The 20,783-nt window shown below is 55.7% G+C and overlaps 13 protein-coding genes across 13 annotated transcripts; 8 read left to right on the forward strand and 5 right to left on the reverse strand.

The window, feature by feature from the left end:
- Window positions 1–1,360: 1,360 nt before the first annotated feature.
- On the forward strand, window positions 1,361–2,030 carry SPRG_12429 (hypothetical protein; the record flags this gene model as incomplete). The annotated part of the gene is made up of 1 exon (XM_012352479.1): window positions 1,361–2,030. The coding sequence occupies one exon, from the start codon at window positions 1,361–1,363 to the stop codon at window positions 1,937–1,939; it is 579 nt and encodes a 192-aa protein (XP_012207869.1). The 3' UTR covers window positions 1,940–2,030.
- A 960-nt stretch (window positions 2,031–2,990) lies between these two features.
- On the reverse strand, window positions 2,991–4,142 carry SPRG_12430 (hypothetical protein; the record flags this gene model as incomplete). The annotated part of the gene is made up of 1 exon (XM_012352480.1): window positions 2,991–4,142. One exon carries the CDS (start codon window positions 4,140–4,142, stop codon window positions 2,991–2,993), a length of 1,152 nt encoding a protein of 383 aa, XP_012207870.1.
- A 1,452-nt stretch (window positions 4,143–5,594) lies between these two features.
- Window positions 5,595–6,931, forward strand: SPRG_12431 (hypothetical protein; the record flags this gene model as incomplete). The annotated part of the gene is made up of 8 exons (XM_012352481.1): window positions 5,595–5,687; window positions 5,734–5,964; window positions 6,011–6,118; window positions 6,171–6,266; window positions 6,315–6,398; window positions 6,448–6,504; window positions 6,553–6,725; window positions 6,910–6,931. 8 exons carry the CDS (start codon window positions 5,595–5,597, stop codon window positions 6,929–6,931), a joined length of 864 nt encoding a protein of 287 aa, XP_012207871.1.
- Window positions 6,932–7,649: 718 nt separating this feature from the next.
- Window positions 7,650–8,569, reverse strand: SPRG_12432 (RarD protein; the record flags this gene model as incomplete). The annotated part of the gene is made up of 2 exons (XM_012352482.1): window positions 7,650–8,027; window positions 8,081–8,569. 2 exons carry the CDS (start codon window positions 8,567–8,569, stop codon window positions 7,650–7,652), a joined length of 867 nt encoding a protein of 288 aa, XP_012207872.1.
- Window positions 8,570–8,965: 396 nt separating this feature from the next.
- On the forward strand, window positions 8,966–9,575 carry SPRG_12433 (hypothetical protein). Its single transcript, XM_012352483.1, has one exon. The coding sequence runs from the start codon at window positions 8,984–8,986 to the stop codon at window positions 9,449–9,451; it is 468 nt and encodes a 155-aa protein (XP_012207873.1). The 5' UTR covers window positions 8,966–8,983; the 3' UTR covers window positions 9,452–9,575.
- A 76-nt stretch (window positions 9,576–9,651) lies between these two features.
- SPRG_12434 (hypothetical protein) lies at window positions 9,652–10,580 on the reverse strand. Its single transcript, XM_012352484.1, has 6 exons — window positions 10,472–10,580; window positions 10,354–10,421; window positions 10,198–10,299; window positions 10,075–10,149; window positions 9,938–10,025; window positions 9,652–9,892 (listed from the first exon to the last, which is right to left on the reverse strand). Exons 1-6 carry the CDS (start codon window positions 10,541–10,543, stop codon window positions 9,719–9,721), a joined length of 579 nt encoding a protein of 192 aa, XP_012207874.1. The 5' UTR covers window positions 10,544–10,580; the 3' UTR covers window positions 9,652–9,718.
- A 102-nt stretch (window positions 10,581–10,682) lies between these two features.
- On the forward strand, window positions 10,683–12,442 carry SPRG_12435 (hypothetical protein; the record flags this gene model as incomplete). Its single annotated transcript, XM_012352485.1, has 8 exons — window positions 10,683–10,791; window positions 10,844–10,937; window positions 10,992–11,162; window positions 11,222–11,632; window positions 11,679–11,804; window positions 11,854–11,982; window positions 12,027–12,142; window positions 12,249–12,442. The coding sequence occupies 8 exons, from the start codon at window positions 10,683–10,685 to the stop codon at window positions 12,377–12,379; spliced, it is 1,287 nt and encodes a 428-aa protein (XP_012207875.1). The 3' UTR covers window positions 12,380–12,442.
- A 717-nt stretch (window positions 12,443–13,159) lies between these two features.
- SPRG_12436 (hypothetical protein) lies at window positions 13,160–14,840 on the forward strand (the record flags this gene model as incomplete). The annotated part of the gene is made up of 9 exons (XM_012352486.1): window positions 13,160–13,289; window positions 13,339–13,432; window positions 13,480–13,650; window positions 13,696–14,088; window positions 14,145–14,270; window positions 14,324–14,452; window positions 14,495–14,585; window positions 14,633–14,657; window positions 14,713–14,840. The coding sequence occupies 9 exons, from the start codon at window positions 13,160–13,162 to the stop codon at window positions 14,838–14,840; spliced, it is 1,287 nt and encodes a 428-aa protein (XP_012207876.1).
- On the reverse strand, window positions 14,818–15,780 carry SPRG_12437 (hypothetical protein). Its single transcript, XM_012352487.1, has 3 exons — window positions 15,227–15,780; window positions 14,996–15,175; window positions 14,818–14,946 (listed from the first exon to the last, which is right to left on the reverse strand). Exons 1-3 carry the CDS (start codon window positions 15,728–15,730, stop codon window positions 14,881–14,883), a joined length of 750 nt encoding a protein of 249 aa, XP_012207877.1. The 5' UTR covers window positions 15,731–15,780; the 3' UTR covers window positions 14,818–14,880.
- Window positions 15,781–16,363: 583 nt separating this feature from the next.
- Window positions 16,364–16,826, forward strand: SPRG_12438 (hypothetical protein; the record flags this gene model as incomplete). The annotated part of the gene is made up of 1 exon (XM_012352488.1): window positions 16,364–16,826. The coding sequence occupies exon 1, from the start codon at window positions 16,395–16,397 to the stop codon at window positions 16,824–16,826; it is 432 nt and encodes a 143-aa protein (XP_012207878.1). The 5' UTR covers window positions 16,364–16,394.
- A 761-nt stretch (window positions 16,827–17,587) lies between these two features.
- Window positions 17,588–18,402, forward strand: SPRG_12439 (GTP-binding protein SAR1A). The gene is made up of 3 exons (XM_012352489.1): window positions 17,588–17,666; window positions 17,717–17,836; window positions 17,889–18,402. Exons 1-3 carry the CDS (start codon window positions 17,624–17,626, stop codon window positions 18,299–18,301), a joined length of 576 nt encoding a protein of 191 aa, XP_012207879.1. The 5' UTR covers window positions 17,588–17,623; the 3' UTR covers window positions 18,302–18,402.
- Window positions 18,403–18,560: 158 nt separating this feature from the next.
- Window positions 18,561–19,726, forward strand: SPRG_12440 (hypothetical protein). Its single transcript, XM_012352490.1, has 4 exons — window positions 18,561–18,645; window positions 18,688–18,777; window positions 18,825–19,642; window positions 19,694–19,726. The coding sequence occupies exons 1-3, from the start codon at window positions 18,591–18,593 to the stop codon at window positions 19,556–19,558; spliced, it is 879 nt and encodes a 292-aa protein (XP_012207880.1). The 5' UTR covers window positions 18,561–18,590; the 3' UTR covers window positions 19,559–19,642; window positions 19,694–19,726.
- SPRG_21148 (CAMK protein kinase) lies at window positions 19,690–20,767 on the reverse strand (the record flags this gene model as incomplete). Its single annotated transcript, XM_012352506.1, has 4 exons — window positions 19,690–19,986; window positions 20,038–20,145; window positions 20,191–20,412; window positions 20,456–20,767. The coding sequence occupies 4 exons, from the start codon at window positions 20,765–20,767 to the stop codon at window positions 19,690–19,692; spliced, it is 939 nt and encodes a 312-aa protein (XP_012207896.1).
- Window positions 20,768–20,783: the final 16 nt, after the last annotated feature.

Below are 20,783 nucleotides of genomic sequence, written 5' to 3' on the forward strand. Positions count from 1 at the left end.
TGAGGTGCCATTGCGTGTGGCAGATGCGCGGCATGCGTGCTTGCGTGCGTGGCGACGAACTGGCTTGGTCGCTATCGTCGTCGTCAGTGAGCAGGGGTCTGGGACACGTGTGACGAAGAAGGGTGCTTGGAAGACGCGGGAGAATTCCGGCGTCGCCGACATACGCCAGCGTCTACAGGCGGCAACAGCGGGGATGCTGGAAAGCCGGTGCTTGCAATCGCCAGATGCGCTATCTGGTACAGAATAATGCACCCCGTAGACACTGTCTCCGTCGTTTGCTTTGCATATCTGTGTTCCGAGCATTTCGCAGCGCGTCTTTTTCGTGTAATTTTCACTGTGCGCCAGAGGTGGCGTCATGCAAATGCGCACGCATTCGACTGCGAAGTGGCTCTCGACCGCCTCTAATACGAGCACGACAGAGCTCGCTACAGAGTCCGGTTGTGTCCCAAACTGTCTGGTTACGATGTCCAGTACTAGTACATTGGATATCAGCGTACGTCAAGACAGAATTCCATCACGATTGATACCGACACTATAATGTGCATCGAATCCTATTTCGTACACTAGTCTCGTAAATACGTTCGTAAATGTGTATCCCCGTGTAAGATAATACTGATGTCACTTGCTTTTGGGGCGCCGTCTACTCGTCGCCAGCTGCCAGCAACTTCCGGCTCTGCTGGCGAAGACATCCTTGCCTTGCGAAAGCGCCGCCCAACATTCTTTTAGTTGAACCAGATTCGATCGCGCAAGTGATCATGTCGTGAGAAAAGACGCCAGCGCCTATGGGGGACTTAAAACTAAGTACGTGCGTGATTAGTAATCACACGCTTTATTATTGTCAATGACTCTGCGCCCTCTATCGAGGGCTTCAGAGTCGTTGGGACTTTGTATCCTGTTGGTGGAGCCGAGTCTCTCTTGATTTCCCTTGTCGTTCTATGGGGCTGACATGGGCGTTGTGGCACATTTACGCCTGAAGAGTTACAGCACTTCCCTATATTCGTACGGCGGCCTTTCTGCCTCCTGCAACGTTGGTACCAAGGGCATTGTCAACGCTTTCATTGAGCATCGACGGTGCCAGCTGCCGCACTAATCATCGAGCAGGTGGCGTAAGGTTGATGGTTTGGGACCTACGGTGCAGATGGTAGGGTGGATGTACGGCTCCGCGCGCGTCACTCGATGCTGGGTTGGTCACACACAGACCAGCTGGTATTGTATCTAAGATCGAGACGGCTCAACTCCAAGTGAAGGTAACGATACCAAGAGAAGTACCACCCTCCTGCGCGGCCGATGACACCTCGTGGATGATAAAAAGTTCGGCATTTTCCAATTTCCCTCCTTCCAAGCAACACCTCCCGACAAGATGGCCAACCTCTGCGCCTTCCGTAACTGCGTCAACGTCGCGATTGCCGACGCCGGTGGCAAGTGCGAGTACCATAAAGACCGCAAGATGTGCTCCCGTGACGACTGCCAAAACCAAGTGTACGCCCGCAACCTCTGTGTGCGTCATGGTGGCAAGAAACCGTGCGCGTTCGAAGGCTGCCTCTCGTACGCCAAGGGCGGTACCTTCTGCCTCAAGCATGGTGGCCAGTGCGACCGCCGCCTCTGCTCCGTCGAAGGCTGCGCCAAGCAAGCCCATGCGCGCCAGCTCTGCGTCCGTCACGGCGGTGGTCGGTCGTGCAAGATCCCATCCTGCGCCCAGCACGTGCGCATGGGCGGGTACTGTCAGCGCCACTACCGCGAAAGCCTTGCACTGCGTGAACAAGCTACGACGGCCGCGGACGCGAACGGCTTCGACTTCGACTACATGCTGCTTTCGCTCCTCATCGACCGCGAAGCGTGGGAGCCGCTCGACTTTGACGAGGCGACGACCTGCCACGAGATCAAGGACGAAGATTGGTCGCTGCTGCAAAGCCTCGACAACGTCGAGATCGCCCCGTAGCTTCCTTGCCTCGCAACTTGCATGCCATTCCATTGCATCACCCCTATTTTATGAGCCCTAGCGGCATTCAATTTATATAATCCCAATCACAAAAACTTGGTTTACTCTTAAACAATAATTTTGCGACCCTCCGTATAAGCTAGGCTTGGAATCGAGGAAGCCTGGCGCCTGCCCTTGCACTACAATGGAACATGGTCGCTGTGGGATGTATAGGTAATCCACACTACATCGAGCATGCCGCTGGAAGGGCCCACATGCGAAGAAATCGGATAGGTATCTAGTTGACACGCAAGAGCAATGCGCTTCTACGTGCACTTGCACATACCGTTTGGATAGATCGATCGAAATTGGAGCTCATCCCAAGTATCCGGACAAGGGCTTGTTTAATATCGCTGTTTGTATGTCGCGTGTCTTTTCTGCGAGCCGGATTCGTGTAATTTGGCGCGGAACATGTCTTGAAATGTCAATTTGGTGCACTGCCAATCCGGATAGTCGACTGATATTGCGTCGATCGGGTCACTTTATGCACGCACATGTCGTGAGTCCCATCGCAGATTACGAGCTTCGTACAGTGCCAGTACACGGTATTTCTTGTGCTTTCTTTGAATTTCGCTCTATGAGGCTACAGGAGTGAGTAGCCGAAGACCCTGTATATATGTCCGTGTTCAATGTTGAAGAATGCTCGCAGTGAAGTACAGTACTCACCGACACAATCTTACGTAAAGATATCGGACCTCATATTTGCGTGTGGAGAGCTGATCAAAGCTGTACACATGGTGGAGGCGTTGGGTATTGTTTCAATGTACAATGACATGCTACAGTGTGTGCACTGGACACGCTGTAGCATCATACTGGTACCTTCATTGACACCTGACAGGGAACTCGAGTTGCGAATTTAGCTGCCTGCCCAGGATTTGACAGCATTTAAGAGCTATTTCAAGATTGTGCTTCAATTTGTCCTCTGGGGAATCACGTTTCACTATGCACACGTGCCAAACCCAAACAGCCAAAACTTGAGGTGTCGATATTAGATTGCATATATGAATGAGCTCTATGCCATGGACGGCGCTTGGTTCTCAGTAGAGGTCTTGCGCGCATATCCGACGGGTCGCTCCGTTTTGGAGCGGAAGCATGCGCGGCCCGACTTGCGGCAACGGTAGACCCCGAATGCGACCAGGAGCACAATCAGAACCGCGACAAGGACACCGATAAGTGTCGCGTTGTCCCGCGTCCACGACGTACCGGTACTCACGTGCGAGCCAAACTTAGTCTTGTGGGGTTCGTACGCAGGAACCGGCACAGCGTTGTACGTCGTCACGGGCGGCGACGCCATTGGGGTGTACGAACCGGGAAGCCCGCCGGGAACCGTCCCCGCGACGTAAATGCGCCCCGAGCCCGCAACAGAGGTGGCGAGCGTCGTCGTGGACTGAATGTATGCGCTACCGCTGCCCGCAATGACAGCAGACGTATCGCGGCAGTTCATGGCGCTCACAAACGCATCGCCCGAGCCAGAAATGGAGACCTTATGGTCGCGGCAGGTGCCAGCCGCGTACAAGTTGACTTGGCCTGAGCCAGCGACTGACGTCGCCACCGAGGAGGACACATTTACGAGCGACGAGGCGCCGACGTAGGCTTTGCCCGAGCCCGCAACAGCCATCTTGAGCGAGCCAGCATCCAGTGTCGTAGTCGAGAGCGCCAGCGTGCCCGAACCACTGACAGAAAGATCCACGCCCGAGGTCACCTTTGTCGCCGGCACATCCCACTGAAACCCGCCCGAGCCTGACACCGAGATGTTCAAGTTCGCGAGCTCAATGGACGGCGCCGAGACGAAAACAGTGCCCGAGCCCGCCGTCGTCAAGACCACGGACGTGTTTTGGAGTGCGCTGGGGGTCACAACCACGTCGCCCGAGCCCATTGCGCGAAGCGACGCCAGCGACCGCGTCGGCATGTACACGTCGATGAGGTAGCGTACTTCGGTGTTGCGAAGGCGGTCGTAGCCATCATGGTCGAGATCAAAGCCGAGAACTTTGCCGTCGTCTTGAAAAGCAAGACTGTCGAGGAAAACTTGCGTATCGGCGCGCACGACAATGGACGGTGTCGGTGCGTCGTAGGCGCGGATGAAGGCGTGAAGCGGGACCTTGAGGCTGTCGGTGGTGATCGACGAGCTGTTGTAGATCTTCACGGGCCACGAGGAGGCTGCCATTGTTGTTGAGAGCAAAAGGGAAAATGAAAAGTGACTGTCCATTCGCTGTGTTATCACCACGTTATAGAGCACCGCCATAATGTCCAACACCGCCGTGTCGCTCTGCGACGATTAGGTTGTGAAAACGAATATATTTGATTTATCCAAATCCAACCTGTCAGCTCGGGCCGTTAAACGGCGCTTCCCACCGATTTTCATCAATTGATGTGTACCGTTGCAAGGAATAGGACTTCAAGCCATGACTTCAAGTCTGCCTCACCGCGTCTACCGGTACCCGGTACACGAACCTACCGGGTACCGGTAGACGCGGTGAGGCAGGCTTGAAGTCATGGCTTGAAGTGGGCTCATGCTTACGCCAGGGCAAATTGGTTCGACTGGATTCCAAGATTTATGCAATTTGATTGGATGCATCGAAACGTCTGCCGACATGCTCACATCTCACGTACTATGTTGCTATCTCACTGAAGCAACAGGCAAGACCATCAAACCCCTCTAGTGACATTTCTACATTCATTCTTGATATTTCTTTCTGCAGTGGCCCTACAGGCGCCAGTTTTGGCCGGCAACGATTTGGCACCGCGGAGTGTAGTGTAAGCGAGAGCGTCGAGGAGCGTCAGGGTCATGCTCCCTTGGCTGTACTATGTGTCATCATGTACTAAAGTATCGGGAGCACGTACTAGTACCGTAGTAGCTCATCCTGGGTCGCGTGAGGTCGTTTTCGGAGATCAGGAGCCTTGTATTCCAATTTTCATTTGCTGTTGGCCGCTGAAGTTGGGAGTCGCCTCAATGCATGCAAATCGGCCTGGTTGTCAATGGGGTTAACGGAGGCTGTCAAGCTTCCATGCTATGTGCACCCGTGAGGAGACGCTCATCTGACCTAATTGGTGCCTTTCAACATATGTAGCTCTACAGAGTTAGGGCCAGCTCAAACTGCGGGAAAACTTGGGAGAACTTATTGGCAGCTCCTACAACCTGCTCTCATTGTTGGCCTGTTGATGGTTGAACTTACTTGATGGTGTCCAAATGAAGCTCAAAGTTACAGGTAAAGTTGCCACGTTCGCATCGCAACTATAAAGACAGAGCCAAGTATTTGTGGCTGTCAAGGTCAGAGCGTGGACTCATGGTCAATGTGCATTGTCGGTTCGTGACACCAAGGGCATACAATGTCCCGTGTGTATAAATACATCAAGCCCTTGGTAAAACCGTTTTGTTCGTCACCCGTTGCCCGCACCATGACCGACGCCTCTGCCAATCCCTCACCACATAGTGCTCCAACTTCCAGCGGCTATAGTTCAATCTCAGTACTCTCCTAAACACGACGTTGGAATCCTAAATGTAGCGTAGCACGAGGTTGGTCCCCCGTCGCGACTGTACTTGCTGCATGAGAAGGCCGAATATCTCTTCCTCCAGCTCCAAGCTCGGGATCAAGACCTCGCGCTGTACGAAGCCAAGATGGACACGTACACGAAACTCGAAGGCAAAATGTCAGTCAAGATCCACGAGCTCCAGGGCCAAGTTGCCTATTACGAAGGCAAGTTCAAGGAGGTGCGGGTTGCTCGGTGTCGAGGAAGTAGTGATTATTCTCGACTAGGTGGACCACCTTCGCCGGCTCGACTTGGACGAGCTTGAACACTTGCGTCACCGTATTCAGGGACTCGAAGACTCCCGTGATGACAGCCGGGCGGCACAACTACGTCTTCAGCAAGAGGTTGCGATGACACGGTCCGCGCTCATCGAGCAAGAGGCCACCGTAGTCCAACGAGACAAAACAATCGCACACCTCGAGTCCGAGTACCGCCTCGTCACGGATGACTATCAGAAAGTACAACGCTCTGACTACTTTACACGATTGCTTATCACACTTTTAGAGAGAGGAGGAATACGAAGCCTCATCGAAGGCACAGCATCGGCAAATAGAAGAGCTCAAAGCCACGATTGCACAGCTGGAGGAAGTATCGCGGCAGCATGTGCAGCGCGTAGTGCCAGCATAATGGAGCGATACGGACAGACTCCTGTCTCTGTGAATAGGACGGTGAGAGGGACCGCGTCGTCGAGCTGCTTCGAATCGAACTTCGTGCCGTGCAGGACGCACACAACGATGGCGAGGCCCAACTTGCAGCCCTGGTACGACGCATAAACTTACCTCGTGCTAAACGTCGTTTCCTGATTTAGGGCTTGGTCGCACAAGACTCGGCTCAAGCAGTGGCGCGACTAACGCAAGAGGTTGCCGACGCGCGAGCCGCAACGACGCTCCTCGTAGCCTTTGCGACCTACACCTTTTGTAAGCCATCGCATTTTTGCATAGCGCGAGTCCGCGGACGAAGAACGTCGCGTCTGGGCACAATATGAAGGCGAAAAAGAGGTAGACTCACAACGTCCATGTATATTTACGAGACGGCTTTGACGATAGAGGCTCATAGTCGAGACGCAGAGCCTTGTCACTCGCCAGGACAAGCACCTCGACTGGAGCTGTCGCCGCCTCGATCGCGCATGCGACCTGCAGCTGCAGCAAATCGTCTTCGTGACATGGAACTTGACCATGCAACGTGCCAAGAACACGCACATGGCTCTCCAGCTTCAGCGGTGCGAAGCCGCGTTGCCACGCTTCGTCCACGAACTCGCTGCAACCCGGGAATCGTTGGGTCAACTTCGAAAGTCTGTTGCCGAGCTGAATCCTTCCCGTACACTATCAACCGCGATCGTCCAAGCGTGCAACCAGGTGCAATTTCGACCACGTCGTGCCAACGTGACAGAAATGCATACGTAGGCCGTGCTGGAGCGCGACGTAGCCTACCGCTACATCGACTCGCTGACTTTTGCCAATCAGGAAAAGAGCGCCCAGTTGCATCAGCTGCACACCGACCTCACTCTACTGCGCACAAAGAACGATTTGGACCAGCGCAGTAGCAGCGACGACCGTGCATTGCTCCAGCGCGATGTTGAGCACCTGCGCAATGCCGTGAATGACTCCAACGCGACTCTGCGTCGAGAACAAAAGCTCGTTTACCGCCTGTGCGGAGCTCGCGCACAAGCGAAAGCGACGCTGTTGGCGACCGTTTTCTTTTACGTAGACTGCCATTTGATGCTCTAACAGTGCTCTAACGCACGTACATGTAGACGTGGCGAGACGTGCATCAGCGTCGGACGCTGGGACGATGGTGCAACGAGCTCCTTGCGGTAGCGTTCCTTCGCTCTGTACACGTACTGAGCTTGTGGAGATAGAATACTGGTGGTCGAGGGACCCCGCGCGTGCCCGAATGGCATTTCATGGATTGTGCACCACGGACGACACTGCGATGCATGGCGCTGCACTTCACAGGTTTCTTTGCCACGCCGACCGATGAGTAGTCGTGTTGCTACCAGCAACGCCACACAGATCTTGCTTCTTGCCAGCAGCTAGCTCAATAATGCCTGAATCTCGTGACACTCGGTTTATGACACGCGAAAGTGGGGCGCTCTGGATACAGGCACACGTAAACGCATAATGCAACAGCCAAGGGCAGTTCATTACGACGCGGCCTTATGCGGCAGCAACGGCGCCTTCTCGGCGCGTTTCGTGGACGGCGCGAGACTGGTATACGTAAACACGATCAGTGCCAAGACGACGCACGTGAATCCAATGACGAGGCTCTGCGATGGCACCTCGTCAAAGGCAAAGAGGCCGAGGAGTGTATTGAGCGTCGGTCCGATGAACTGCAACACACCAAGGATCACTAGCGGAATGCGGTCGATCGAGAGGCTCAGCAGCAAGAGCGGCACGACGGACCACGCGCCACAGCCGACGATGAGTAGCTCCGAGCCAAAGCTCACGTGGCCAAAGACACCCGTGCTCTGGACCTCGCACCAAATCAGGTACATGAGCGCAGGCACCGTCATCATTGAAATCTCCATGGCTGTCGCGAGAGACCGTTTAGGGGCGCGAGTTTCCGGAGGAGCACAAAGACTCCGTTGACAAACGCAATCGATAACGCGACCGACGGGAACTCGCCTTCGCCGACCGTGACGACAACGACGCCGATGGCTGCGAGCCCGATGGCACACCACTGAACTTGCGCCAAGCTCTCGTGAAGAAAGACGACACCGAGAAGCACGGTCACAAGTGGGTTGATGAAGAAGCCGAGGCTCATTTGCAGCACGTAGCCCGCGTTCACAGCCCATAGCGAGAGGAAAAAGTTGGCGCTGAGCAAGAGCGCAGTCACGGCGTACGTCTGGTACATGGCTTTCTGGCGCAGCACGGCAGCAAACGCGGGCAGGTCCCGACGGGCCGCGAGCACCAGCAGCACGATGGGCCCGGACCAGACGATGCGGTGCATGGCCAGCTGGTACGAGTCCATGCCTTCCAGCAGCTTCCAGTACGCGGGCTGGAAGCCCCAGAGCGTATACGCGAGGAAGCCAAAGGCGACGCCACTCGTCGCCGCCGACGACATGGTGACGACGGTGATCGGGAAGTGGGCTCAACAACGATGGCTTGAGACCTGAATTCATTGGTCGAAATGTTTGCCGCGAAAGGCGATTGGTGCAATGTAGCCAATGAGCGGCATGCAAGGTGATTTCTGGAGGTGATCTTCGTGGCCGTTCATGGTGAACGAGGTGCTTGGCTGCTTGATGGGTGTCGACATACTGTGGTTCGCAGCGCCGTCAAGACCACTTGCGCCGGCGAGTCGACTGTCCAGCCATAGTGGAGCCAACAGGCACCTCAAGCGCATCAAGAGATATGGGACTCTCGATCTGTTTTAAACAAAGGATACATTTATCAACCTGTGCGCCATCGTTTCAATCATACGGTAAGAAACACATTGCATTCCTGTGTTCAAAACACAAAAGGCATCAGCAGCGATCAAATGACGGCCGTGGACGTTCGCCGGGCGACGCCGGCCGATGTGGTCGAGCTGGCGCCGATATTCGACGCCTACCGCGTCTTTTATGACCAGCCAAGTGACGTGGCACGTGCAGAGGCTTTTCTCATCGAGCGATTGACGACCAACGACACTGTGCTCTTCGTGGCCTCGCTCGGTGGGCGTATCGTGGGCTTTGTCCACCTCTTTCCGAGCTTCTCGTCCGTCACGACGCAGCGGCTCTGGATCCTCAACGATCTCTTCGTCGACGTGAGTGCGCGCCGAGCAGGCGTCGGTCGGCGCTTGATGACGACTGCGACAGCGCACGCCCACGCCACTGGCGCGAAAGGGCTCATGCTCGAGACAGGTCACGACAACCTTGCCGGGCAAGCGCTCTACGAGTCATTGGGCTACAAGCGATCCTCCGAGCTCTATTACTTTTTAGCGATTCCCAGCAAAGCTGACGAAAATTAGACAAGTTGTGTGCCCCGAGCGGCTCCAATGTGCAAAACCGCAGCTCTAGCCAAATTCACACAAAATTTTGTTTCCTGGAGAGATCAAGCCTAATTACCTCATTTTTGGCAAAATATATTTAGCCCATTGCCACTTCCTGGCCCTCGTACATCGCTGATTCTCCGCGGCGTCACGTGCTAGGCCACAAGATGGATCATTTTGCAGAAGAGACTTTATTACTTGTCCTCGCATCTGTGCGTTATGTCATATGCAGTTTCTTCGTCGTGATCAGTGCTTTAGCTGAACGAGCATGCCTTGGCGAATGAGTCCTTCGACGTCCGTGCGTCGGAGAAAGTGCGTGCTGTTGGCGCGGAGGTGCACGGCGCCGTTCTCAGTATAGATTTCGCCGCAGTCCTTCAAGACGCGCACCTCAATAAACAAGTCCTTTGGTGGCTGCATATCCTATTGCCACCAAGTTAGTGTCAAGTAGACCCTGGACAATCGAACCGCAGCCAAATCGATGCCAAAGCTCGACATGTAGTCCGTAAGAAGCTGGTCGTAGCCGTGGAAGAATTGCACCTCGCGCGCGTGCAACCTACAGTAAAGCGGTCCTTGTGCGAGGGCTAGAAAAACTGGGCTCGTACGCAGGCGCCAAATGCTCTGGCACAACACTGCCCGTTTGCCAGCGCAGCTCCTTGATCTTGTTGACGCGATGGTTTCTACGGCGGTCATGGTATTACGTGATAGTGTAGGAGTCGTGTGCCTACATGTAGGCCAGCGTGCATCGCTTGTTGCGCGTCAGGCACTGGTGGTTGATCACGACGCCGCACTGCTCGGCCGGATACTCGGACAGCTCGCTGTCGAAGGTCCTAGTCATGTTGGCTGAGCGTGTAGGTACAATCAAGGAAATGAGCACTACTTACTGGATCGTCTTGACGATTTGCTTGTTGAGTGCATGGACTTCTTCGCTGATTTGGCGAATGTTGTCCTCCTATCACGACCACGCATAAGGATCGATGAAGCATGCACGTAGCTGCAGACGTTATAGGGAGGAAGCCACTCGCTGCGTCCGAGCTCCTGCAGCAGTTCCTTCGCCTTGCCGCACACCGCCATCGCTTCCACGCTGCTCGTGGATTTGGGCCAATCGAAACGGCCTTCCAATCGTCCAGCCAATGGCCTTGCAGAAAGAGCTAACCAATCCCATCGCTGCGTGTATCATCATGGCCATCTTCGTTTCGACCGCAGGACGACGATGAAGGTGGATCCGCTGCAGACGCTGTACCTCATCTCGTTCCTCGACCTCTTCGCCGTCTCGCTCATCGTGCCGTCGCTGCCTGCCTTCATCAAGTCCCTCGGCGGCGGTACAATCGCCTCTCGCCAACGGTGGCCGTCAATTCGACACGTTGCTCGTAGACGCGCTCACAGTCGGCTACGTCACGTCCATGTATGGTGCGATTCAAATGGTGACCTCGCCGCTCGCTGGCGTGTTCAGCGATATCTACGATCGGTACATACCGTCCTCTGCCCTCGGTCATGGCTAATCACATATATTTTGCTGTAGCCGTCTCGTGCTCCTCGTTGGCATCGCCGGCGCCGCAGTGGGCTACGTCCTCCTTGGGCTCTCGCTGACACTCTCCATGGCGCTCGTCTCGCGCGTGCCGTGTGGCATCTTCAAGCATTCGCTAAGCACGGTGCGGCTGATCGTCGCCGACCAAACGTCGCCTGCCCATCGGTACGATTCGAGCTACACCACGACACCTTGCGACTATCTGACCCTGTGGCCGCGACTAGCGCCGACGCCATGGGCAAAATCAATGCGTACTCGAGCTTTGGCTTTATCTTCGGGCCGCTTGTCGGCGGATACCTCAGCAGTCGTCCTCATGGCTTCAACATCACGGCGTTCCTCACAGCTATCGTCTTTGTCCTCAACTACGGGCTCGTGTACACGATGCTGCCGTCGTACCTTCCGACACCGCCTGCGCACCGCCCAATCTTGCTTGACGAAGACGATGCAGCCGAAGACCTCGAGCTCCATGACGCTGCATCGCTGCTTGCGCCGCCAGCGTCGCCGTCGCCGCCGTCCTTGGTCGCGTCCGTGCTTGCCAAGCTGCGCGACTACATGTCGATTTTGAAGGCATCGCCCCTCGCACGCAACATTCTCTTCGTCCGTCTTCTCATGGCGGCCGCCGCCATCTTGTTTCGGTACGACGCGATGGATGCTTGATGATGATTCGTGACTCGTGCGTAGGAGTCATTTTATGCTGCTTCTCGAGGAAAAGTACGCGTCGTCGTCCGTCGAGCGCGGCTACATTCTGAGTTATATGGGCGTCGTCTCGGCCGGCAGCAGCTACTTTGTTGGCCCCATCGTGGCTCTGTGCGAACACATCTTGAAGTCTCAAGGACTAAACACCATCTGTCCCTAGGGCGTCCTCCGAGGCGGTGCTCATTCTCGCTGCGAGCGTTGTTTACGTCGCGTCTTTTCTTGGCACGGCCATGGCGACATCGCTTTGGATGGTGCTCGTGCTCCAGGCGCCTCAAGTGGTTGCCATTAGGTATCTCTTGTATCATGGACTGACGCGATCGATGATGTGTGCAGCATCCTCCGTGCTTGCTCCGTGTCGCTGCAGACCGCGGCCGTCCAACCTCAGCATCTCGGCGGCATTCTTGGCCTCTCGACCTCCTTGACGGTAGGCCATGCACTGCTCGGGGCTTGTGCAATATTTTGATTCGCTTCCTGTGTAGGCGTTGGCACGAACGGTCGCGCCCAGTGCGTTCTTTTCGGTCGTGTCTACCGGCTCATGCTGTCGTGTCCTCGTAGTGCTCTCGGGGTTCTTATACGTCGTCTCGGTCGACGGCCCAGCGTACGGCGCGACGGTGCTTGCGGCCATGAGCTGTGGGCTTTTTTGGATCTCGCTCTTCCGATCGCCGACATCGAAGCAAAAGCAATAGTTAGTCAGTGATAGTTAGTCGTGGAAACTGCGGTCGAAAACAGCTATCAAGACCCACTTTAGCGCCTTTTTCGTTGGTCGATTGCTGTCTTTACCAGTTTTGTGTACATTATGTACAGTGCCCACAATCCAGTACGGTTGAGCCAGCGCAACGTGCCATGTGGTCATGGTGTACGTTGCGCTACATGAACCTTGGCGATGCAGGAACTCAAGCGATCGCACAAAGAGCTGTAGACTGGCAATCCATCACGAGAGGCAGTGTTCTCAGTCAGAGAGAGAGAGCTCTGCCACCGCATGTACTTCCTTTGTAAAACTCACACGAGTCGCAAGATACTGCCAATACGGGCGCTAGGGCCAAAGCACCAGTTCGAGCGAGTGCAGCGACGCACACATCGTCACACGTCTCGCCAGAACGAGGCAGTGAGGAGACAGCATCCTCGCAGTACACTATGTACTTTAAATCATCTCGAGCTGTCTCTTCCCGCATCTATTGCGCGCAGGGGTGCGTTTCCTGATTGCACGGTGACGAGCGACTCTACTCTCTGCACGGGCAACAGCGCACCCGACCAAGGTGCTTAAGGTACCTCGCGTCGCTTCCAAGACAATGGAATCCACCATCGGATTGTGCACACACATCGGGAGTCGTGAGCCGACAGGTGGGTGCGGCCGGGTGCGGAGGCTCGGTAACCCGCACCCGATCTTCCGGATAATCGCAATAAGATGACGCTACGCCGCCAAAAACGATTTGGCACGTGGCGGTCATTCTGCCAACGTCGACGCCATGACCGTGACGAAGCTGCCCGTGGGTCTGGATCCGGTCCGCGCGCTCTACGTCATCTCGTTCGTGGACCTCTTCGCCGTCTCGCTCATCATGCCATCCCTGCCAACCTTCATCAAGTCGCTCGGCGGCGGTACGACAACTGGTCGCACACGGGGCATGCTCAATTGACGACTCTGTAGATGCGCTCACGGTCGGCTTCATCACGTCCATGTACGGCGCGATTCAGACAGTCACGTCGCCAATGGCGGGCGTCCTCAGCGACATTTTTGACCGGTACCGAGCGCATTGTGCAGACGACAAGTTTAACGCATGGCTTGTAGTCGGACAGTGCTGCTCGTGGGCATTGCCGGCGCCACGGTCGGCTACGTCGTCCTCGGCATGTCCCTGACGCTGTCCATGGCGCTCTTCTCGCGCATACCGATTGGCATCTTCAAACACACGATGAGCACGGTCAAGCTTCTCGTAGCCGACCAAACGACACCGGCACTTCGGTACATTTCCACGCGTCTCAACCACGTATCTCAACATGCAAATAGCGCCGACGCACTTGGCAAGATCAACGCGTACTCCAACTTTGGCTTTATCTTTGGCCCGATCGTCGGCGGGTACCTCAGCGACCAGCCGCACGGCTTCAACATCACGGCCTTCCTCACGGCAATCATGTTTGTCTTCAACTACGCAGTCGTCTACTCGATGCTACCGCCGTGTCCTCCGACACCGGCCACGTCGTCGCTCTCCAAGGCACCGGACGCTACGGTCGAGGACCTCGAAGCCCAAGCGCCGCCGGCGTCGCGGGACCCAGAGCCGTCGCTGCCCATCGCCTTCTTTCACAAGATTGTCGAGTACAAGGACATTCTCAAAGCGTCTCCAAAGGCCCGCAACATCCTCGTCGTGCGTCTCCTAATGTCGGGCGCGTCCATCCTCTTTCGGTGCGCACCAATATATATATCCGTAGCCCACGACCCGTGCACGGAATCATCGATAGGAGTCACTTTATGCTGCTGCTCGAAGAGAAGTACGCGGCGTCGTCCATCCAACGCGGGTACATTTTGAGCTACACGGGCGTCCTGGCGGCGTGCAGTAGCTGGTTTGTGGGTCCTATTCTCGCCATGTAAATCCGTCGACGTCTGGAACGACTCAAGCAGGATGTCGAATGTCGACTAGGGCGCCGTCCGAGTCGATGCTCATCCAGGCCACGAGCCTCATCTGCGTCGTGTCTTTCTTGGCGACAGCCGTATCCAACTCGCTCTGGATGGTGCTCTTGCTCCAGATCCCGCGCGAAATTGGCATTAGGTACACCAAGAACACTCGCTTTACGTTGCCACGCTCTCGTAGCATCTTCCGCGCGTGCTCCCTGTCGATGCAGACAGCGGCCGTCCAGCCGCAGCACCTCGGTGGTATTCTCGGTCTCTCGACCTCCTTGACGGTACGCGACCCCTATCGTGATTCCTCACATCGACGATGTTTATGCAGGCGCTCGCCCGTACCATTGCACCCGGTATGTATTCGTCATCACGTTGCTCTTGGGAGCTAACTTCGTGCGCGATGCGTAGTGCTCTCTGGGTATCTCTACATCGCTTCCGTTGATGGTCCTACGTACGGCGCGACGGTCCTTACGCTCCTGAGCAGCAGTCTCTTTTACGTGGCTACCGTCCACCCGAGCCACAAGCACAAACAGTAGTCGACTCCATGTAATCACCATCCTCATCAACGGTATTGGTTCACGCAGTACTGGCTTGCGAGCCCATTGCGATACTTGGAAAGTAGTAGGCAGGCGCTCCTGGGTTCTACAGCGCATCCACTGAGCAACGATAGCATGGACAAAGGTGAAGGGACCTGGTCGTCAACCCACACCATGCTTTCGCGAAGGAGGACGTTGAGGGCAATCGTGCTGCGGTTGACGTCCCAGAGAAGCTTCTCCGCGAGAAGCGCCGTCGTGACCATGCCCTGCGTTTCCTGCGCGAGAAGCAAGATGGCCGAGTGGTCTTGACTCAACTCGACGGGGACAGTGACGATCTACCAACACATTCGTCCAGAAAATGACATGGCGACGATCATGCAGCGTACCATCGTTTTGGCGCCGAGCTCAATCACCTGGAAGCCTTCGCCGAGTACTTTAAGCTTCTTCACGGAGCGCTTGATGTCGTCTTCTGAAATGCGCTGCATGCGCAGACCCCTCTTCTTATCGAGGAGACGAAGGAGCTCGTGGATCGGGATGAGGCCGCCGTTCTTAGGCCGCGTGAGGATGCACACCTCGATGATCTGGACGCCGAGCTCGTAGTAAAAGTCGCCCATGTCGAGAAGCTCGGACCAGAAACCCTTCTGCGACGCCAGTGGGTCGACGCCGATCTTGGAGCACATGACCTGGAAGCGCATGCGGAACGCCGGGTCCTTCTTGATCTGCGCCTTGTACTTGACAGCGAAGGCCTCGAGGTTCGTCTTGAAGACGTCGAGCTGCGCCTGGACGTGCGCGAGGTGGCTCTGCGTGAGCTGTGTACCGACCTCTTCATACGCCTTCTTCTGTTCCTGCTTCCACTTGACGGCGCCAATGCCCATCTTGCCGCGACGCATCGTCGTCTGCTTGTCTCGGACGTCGGCTTTCAGTTAGTCGAGGCACAGCAACTAAAGTTGCTTGCCACGCCGTATCCGGCCCATCGGATACGATGATGGTGCTAGATTCATTTCCCTCTAAGTTTAGAAATTAGATTATTTTAGATATAGTAGATACACAAGTAGAATTTAAAAGAGGATTTTTTAAATTGCACGCTATTAATTCTTGCAGCTGGCGAAATGGAACATAGCCCGAAAGTGGCGTGAAAAAAGTCTTTTATATAGCAAGAGGCTGGTTTCACCCAATGATTCAACACAACGCGCTTATGAGTGGAAACAGCACCCTCCTTCAGCACTACGGTACAATATGGTCAAGTAGTCGCGTTCCATCTCTGGATAAGCGTGTGGCGAATCACGTCCAGGGCTTCAAACTCGGGCGGCGCACCCGTGAGAAAGTAGCTCGCCAGACCGAACCGGAGCCGCAGCGCTGCAGCACTACGGTACAATATTGCACTACAATATATAGATGAATTGAGACCATTTATGATGTATTGGCACGAAGTGTCTCTCATTCTCTCTGCTCTTCGTTGACATTTGTGAGTTCAGATGACACGATCTGCCAGTTTGAAGTTGGCGTTGGATTGGCAGAAATGGGGCCAATCAGCGCATTGCTTTCCAGAACGTGATGTCGGTGCCAGCCCGAGGGACTGCTGCGGTGGCGCTGCGACCAGCGCTCCAAGCTCTGAAGCACCGCGCTGAGATTGCGCTAGAGAAGCGGTCAGGTGACGTCGTTGTCTTTAGCAAGAACCTCAGCGACCGTGACGTCGGCGTCACCGACGTCAGCTTCGAGCACCGCCAGAACGAAAAGCATGTGAGCTTGTATTTTACCTCAAAACCCGAGGGACTTCTGGCCTACCGCCACGCTGCAGCCAAGGTATCGCACATTGAAGGTGTCGACCTGCAATACACGCCCCAGTTTGGGCAGTCGCGCATCTCATTTCCATGGCACACGTTTTGGGCGCTCGCCGAGACGGAGCAGCTTGGACAACTCTCGCCACGCGGGGAGCCGTTGTTGCAACTCACACCCCGGGACCTCCACGATGCCATGGATCCGTAAGTGATATGCGTGCTCTTCAAGCAATGGGGGTAATCCAATGTATGACACATGCGAGTAGGGGCCCGGACGCAACGGGGACGGGCGAAACCTGGACAGAAGACTTCGTCGACATTAATGGCGTCCACAATCCCTCAGATACACAGTACTAGTAGCAGAGCAGCCATGCCACGCGAGGCTGTGACCTCTTGACTCGATCGACGAGGGGCAGAATGTGCAATGTCGTCGCCTGAACTCGGCTACTTCAACGACTTGGCTCTACATCGCGGCTATAAACACGTCGTCTCGTCTCGTACCCGTCGACTCGACACATCGAGGCAAAGTTGTAAGAGTGATAGCAGCGAACGAGATTATAGCGTACATCATGTATGTTAAAGCGTCGAGCGTAGGCACCGCAGTTGTCTTGGCCACTGGCGTTGCGGTTCGTAGCTTCGCCTGAAAAATGGCGCGACCGTCCCCGTCCCCCATTACAGCGATTACGCCAACACGCGAATATCCTTGTCGCCTTGTGATTGGTCAAAATCCGATTCATCACGCTACGTGGACCTCTGACCCAACACCCTGTAGTATCCTATATCCTGTGGTTATAGAATTCAAATCTTTGGAATCAGCGTCCTTTATATCGGTGCAAACCTGTGTAAATACATACTGTAGTATATTCGATACGTATGGCATGACGTGGCCTGTGCGAAAGAACGTTTTGGGCGGTGGTTTTATTGCCACCTGGTAGACTTGGACTTTGTATAGGGCTGAGGGGCTCTGGACTTCATTTTCGCTTTTCGTTTCCGACGCAGAAGAAGATGTTCTTTGTTGACTGGTTCTACGGCGTCTTGGGCTTCCTCGGTACGACCATAATGGAGCGACCTGCAGAAGGTTGATCTCTGTACGTGTAGGTCTCCACCGCAAGAACGCCAAGATCTTGTTCCTTGGCTTGGATAACGCTGGTAAGACGACGCTTCTCCACATGCTCAAGGACGACCGCGTCGCCGTGCACGAGCCGACGTTGCACCCGAGTACGTACCGATCGACATGCGCACAGAGCACTGTGCTGATGGTGATGTTTAGACTCGGAAGAACTCATTATTGGCAAGCTCCGCCTTCGCACGTTCGACTTGGGCGGCCACGAAACCGCCCGCAAGCTCTGGCGCGACTACTTTGCGACGGTCGACGGTGTCGTCTTCCTCGTCGATGCCCTCGACCGCGACCGCTTCCCTGAGTCGAAGCGCGAGTTGGACACGCTTCTTGGCTGCGACGAGCTCGCCAATGTCCCGTTCCTTGTCTTGGGCAACAAGATCGACATCCCGCGTGCCGCCTCGGAGGACGAGCTTCGCGCGGCCCTTGGCCTCTACGAAACGTACGGCAAGGAGGCCCGCGGCGACCGTGACGCCAACATTCGCCCGATCGAACTGTACATGTGCTCGGTCGTGCGGCGAATGGGGTACGCCGACGGCTTCCGCTGGATGGCGCAGTTCCTATAGGCAGCAACTCGACGCGACGCGCAGCTCGACTACGACACGCTATCGCCTTGCATTTTATTTTTAAAGCTAAAAAACTGGCCCTGTTGTCGGATTTTCTCGTGCTTGTACGTTTCGCCATCGAGCAGATCATGATGCGTATTCTTCTTACCTTGCCCTCCGATATGGCGAGCCATTGACGTGCCTATTCCTGGGGGCTTGCCCGCTAAAGATAGCCTTCGCCTTTCGCCCTTCGCGCGATGCTCATGTAGAGCCCATTCCGCATCAAGCGCGCTTGAGTCGACTAGTAGCTATGGTGCGCCAGCTCTTCTTGCTTCTTGGGGCCGTCGCCGCCCACTCGTGGATTGGTACGAGTCTTCTTGCTGCATGAAATCTGACTGCGATGCTAGAGTGCTCGGACTACCTCATGACGTCGGTGGAAGACCGCAACTACTGGGACGCGTCCAAGTGCTACGGGTACCCCCGATGCTCGGCAGCCCGTACGACGCAACATGGTCGAAGAATTATAACTCATCGCTGGTGTTAGGCAATGGCGTGTTTGGCAACGAAGGCTCACTCAACTACCAGTCGGCGAACGGCAACTCGTGTCAATGCGCACAGGGCTCGAACAACGCTTACACGTCGACATATCCCAAGGCGACGTATGTGCCCGGGCAGCGCGTCTGCCTCGCGTACCCCGCCAAGAACCACGTGGCGGATCACTGCACCAACCAGTACATCCCGGACAACGGCATGACCATCTACCGATCGACGGTCGGAGCGACGGTCGACCCCGCGCTTGGGCAGTGGCCCGTTCAGTACCCCAACACGACCAACGGCGAGCACACGAACGGCGTCATCGACTACAAAGGGTTCCAGAACTGCCCGAAATTCTGCGAAAACATGCCCAACGCGTTCTGCTCGCTCTGCTTTGACTGGAGCCAGACCTCGCACTCGGCTCGTACACGTTCCATTGGGAGTGGCTCTTCAATGCCGATCAGGCCAAGTACGTTTCGTGCTGGGAGGCAGACGTCGTCCAGTCCACGTCGCACCCGACGCCGAGTATCTTGCCGCCATCGACGGCGGCCCCGGAACCTCTATCGCCACCCGGAGCGACGCCTTCACCGGCACCCTACCCGAGCGTCACGCCATCGGTGCAGCCAACGCCGACGCCAACCAATGAATACGGTCCATCGGGGACGGGCAGCGACTATTTCGACTGCGAGTAGCGACTACGACGACCCTTGTGACGTTTGGCTACTTCGTTTCAAGATACTTTAGCGTCTGTAAGCTTGCGACTCGTTCGACCTAAATTTTCTCACCGGAACTCGAATCGGTGTTCACGCTGCGAGCAATAGTAACAGGGTAGTGTATTCGGTCGACGAGCGAGCGAGTATGTACATCGTCTGTACTTAGTGCTGGCCGAGAACCCACGGGTGCTGTGCAATCTGGTCGACCGTGAGCCGTTGCCGCGGGTCGTGGACGACCAGCATCTTATTGAGGAGGTCCCGGACAGTTCGACTCACGTGGTGCATGCCCCATGAGTCGAGCATTTCGCTAAGACGGCCTGTCGCGATCATCTGGAAGCGCGGGTCCACGTCGTCCGGCCGCTCAAACGGCGGTGCACCCGTCACCATGATGAAGAGCATGACGCCCGTTGACCAAATGTCAGCCGCAAACCCATTGAACGGCACTTGGTTCCGGTAGATCTACAAACGCACAGAATTATACATGTCGTCGTATCGCAGAGGTCGGCGGACCTCGGGCGGCATGTAAAAGATCTTGCCCACGGCGCCAGCGGGTGGCAACGAGTATGTCATGCCTTGTGCGTCAACAGGGATGCCAATGCACAGCCCAAAGTCAATAATCTACGTATCGCATTAATGAATCAGTGAGGCGTCGAGCGATAGAACCTTGGAAATGCTGCCATCGAGAAGAACGTTTTCGAGCGACATGTCGCGGTGGCATATCAACCGGTGTTGAAGGTACGAGAGGCCGTTGAGCACTTGGGCGAACCAGTGCCGGCACTCGCCTTCGTCCATGGCGCCGCCGCTCTCGACGAGCGAGAAGAGCTCACCGCCTTTGCAGAAGGGCAGCACCGCATAGATAAATTCGGGGTCGTGGAGGCACTCGAGCTACAACGCATATCTAGCATGGGTCGAGCGTGCTATCTCGTACCAGCGGCAGAACATTCGGATGGCCCGGCGTCGAGAGGTACTGCTGCGTCGCAAGCTCGACCATGGGGTTTTCCTGGAGGTTGCCCTGCTCGATGATGGCCTTGCTCATGACCTTAATCGCGACTTCGAGGTTCGTGCGCACAAAGACGCCCGAGCCGTTCGGGTGCGGCGTGAGCTCCACGGCGTGCTTGACCTTACCATAAATACACTTGCGCAGCGTGCGCACAAACTCGTAGACATGGCCCGAGCCTGAGAAGAGGCATGGCACGACGCCGACCCCGAGGATCTCGCAGTTGCGCAGCTCCGCGTTCATGAAGTGGACCTCTTGG

The sequence above is a fragment of the Saprolegnia parasitica genome, assembly GCF_000151545.1.
Source record: "Saprolegnia parasitica CBS 223.65 unplaced genomic scaffold supercont2.100, whole genome shotgun sequence".
Taxonomy (NCBI): Eukaryota; Oomycota; class Saprolegniomycetes; order Saprolegniales; family Saprolegniaceae; genus Saprolegnia; species Saprolegnia parasitica.

What these genes read in the sequence shown, in the direction of transcription:
- SPRG_12433 (XM_012352483.1), top strand. Translation starts at nt 8,984, where the DNA reads ATGACGGCCGTGGACGTTCGCCGGGCGACGCCGGCCGATGTGGTCGAG.
- SPRG_12434 (XM_012352484.1), bottom strand. Translation starts at nt 10,543, where the DNA reads ATGGCGGTGTGCGGCAAGGCGAAGGAACTGCTGCAGGAGCTCGGACGC. An exon ending in CGATGCACGCTGGCCTACAT is followed by an intron (nt 10,150 to 10,197) that starts GTAGGCACACGA and finishes TGACCGCCGTAG; the next exon opens with AAACCATCGCGTCAACAAGA. An exon ending in CCAGAGCATTTGGCGCCTGC is followed by an intron (nt 10,026 to 10,074) that starts GTACGAGCCCAG and finishes GCTTTACTGTAG; the next exon opens with GTTGCACGCGCGCGAGGTGC.
- SPRG_12437 (XM_012352487.1), bottom strand. Translation starts at nt 15,730, where the DNA reads ATGCGTCGCGGCAAGATGGGCATTGGCGCCGTCAAGTGGAAGCAGGAA. An exon ending in AGCTCGGCGCCAAAACGATG is followed by an intron (nt 15,176 to 15,226) that starts GTACGCTGCATG and finishes ATGTGTTGGTAG; the next exon opens with ATCGTCACTGTCCCCGTCGA. An exon ending in TGGTGTGGGTTGACGACCAG is followed by an intron (nt 14,947 to 14,995) that starts GTCCCTTCACCT and finishes GATGCGCTGTAG; the next exon opens with AACCCAGGAGCGCCTGCCTA.
- SPRG_12439 (XM_012352489.1), top strand. Translation starts at nt 17,624, where the DNA reads ATGTTCTTTGTTGACTGGTTCTACGGCGTCTTGGGCTTCCTCG. An exon ending in CGGCGTCTTGGGCTTCCTCG is followed by an intron (nt 17,667 to 17,716) that starts GTACGACCATAA and finishes CTGTACGTGTAG; the next exon opens with GTCTCCACCGCAAGAACGCC. An exon ending in CGAGCCGACGTTGCACCCGA is followed by an intron (nt 17,837 to 17,888) that starts GTACGTACCGAT and finishes GGTGATGTTTAG; the next exon opens with ACTCGGAAGAACTCATTATT.
- SPRG_12440 (XM_012352490.1), top strand. Translation starts at nt 18,591, where the DNA reads ATGGTGCGCCAGCTCTTCTTGCTTCTTGGGGCCGTCGCCGCCCACTCG. An exon ending in CGCCGCCCACTCGTGGATTG is followed by an intron (nt 18,646 to 18,687) that starts GTACGAGTCTTC and finishes CTGCGATGCTAG; the next exon opens with AGTGCTCGGACTACCTCATG. An exon ending in CCCCCGATGCTCGGCAGCCC is followed by an intron (nt 18,778 to 18,824) that starts GTACGACGCAAC and finishes CGCTGGTGTTAG; the next exon opens with GCAATGGCGTGTTTGGCAAC.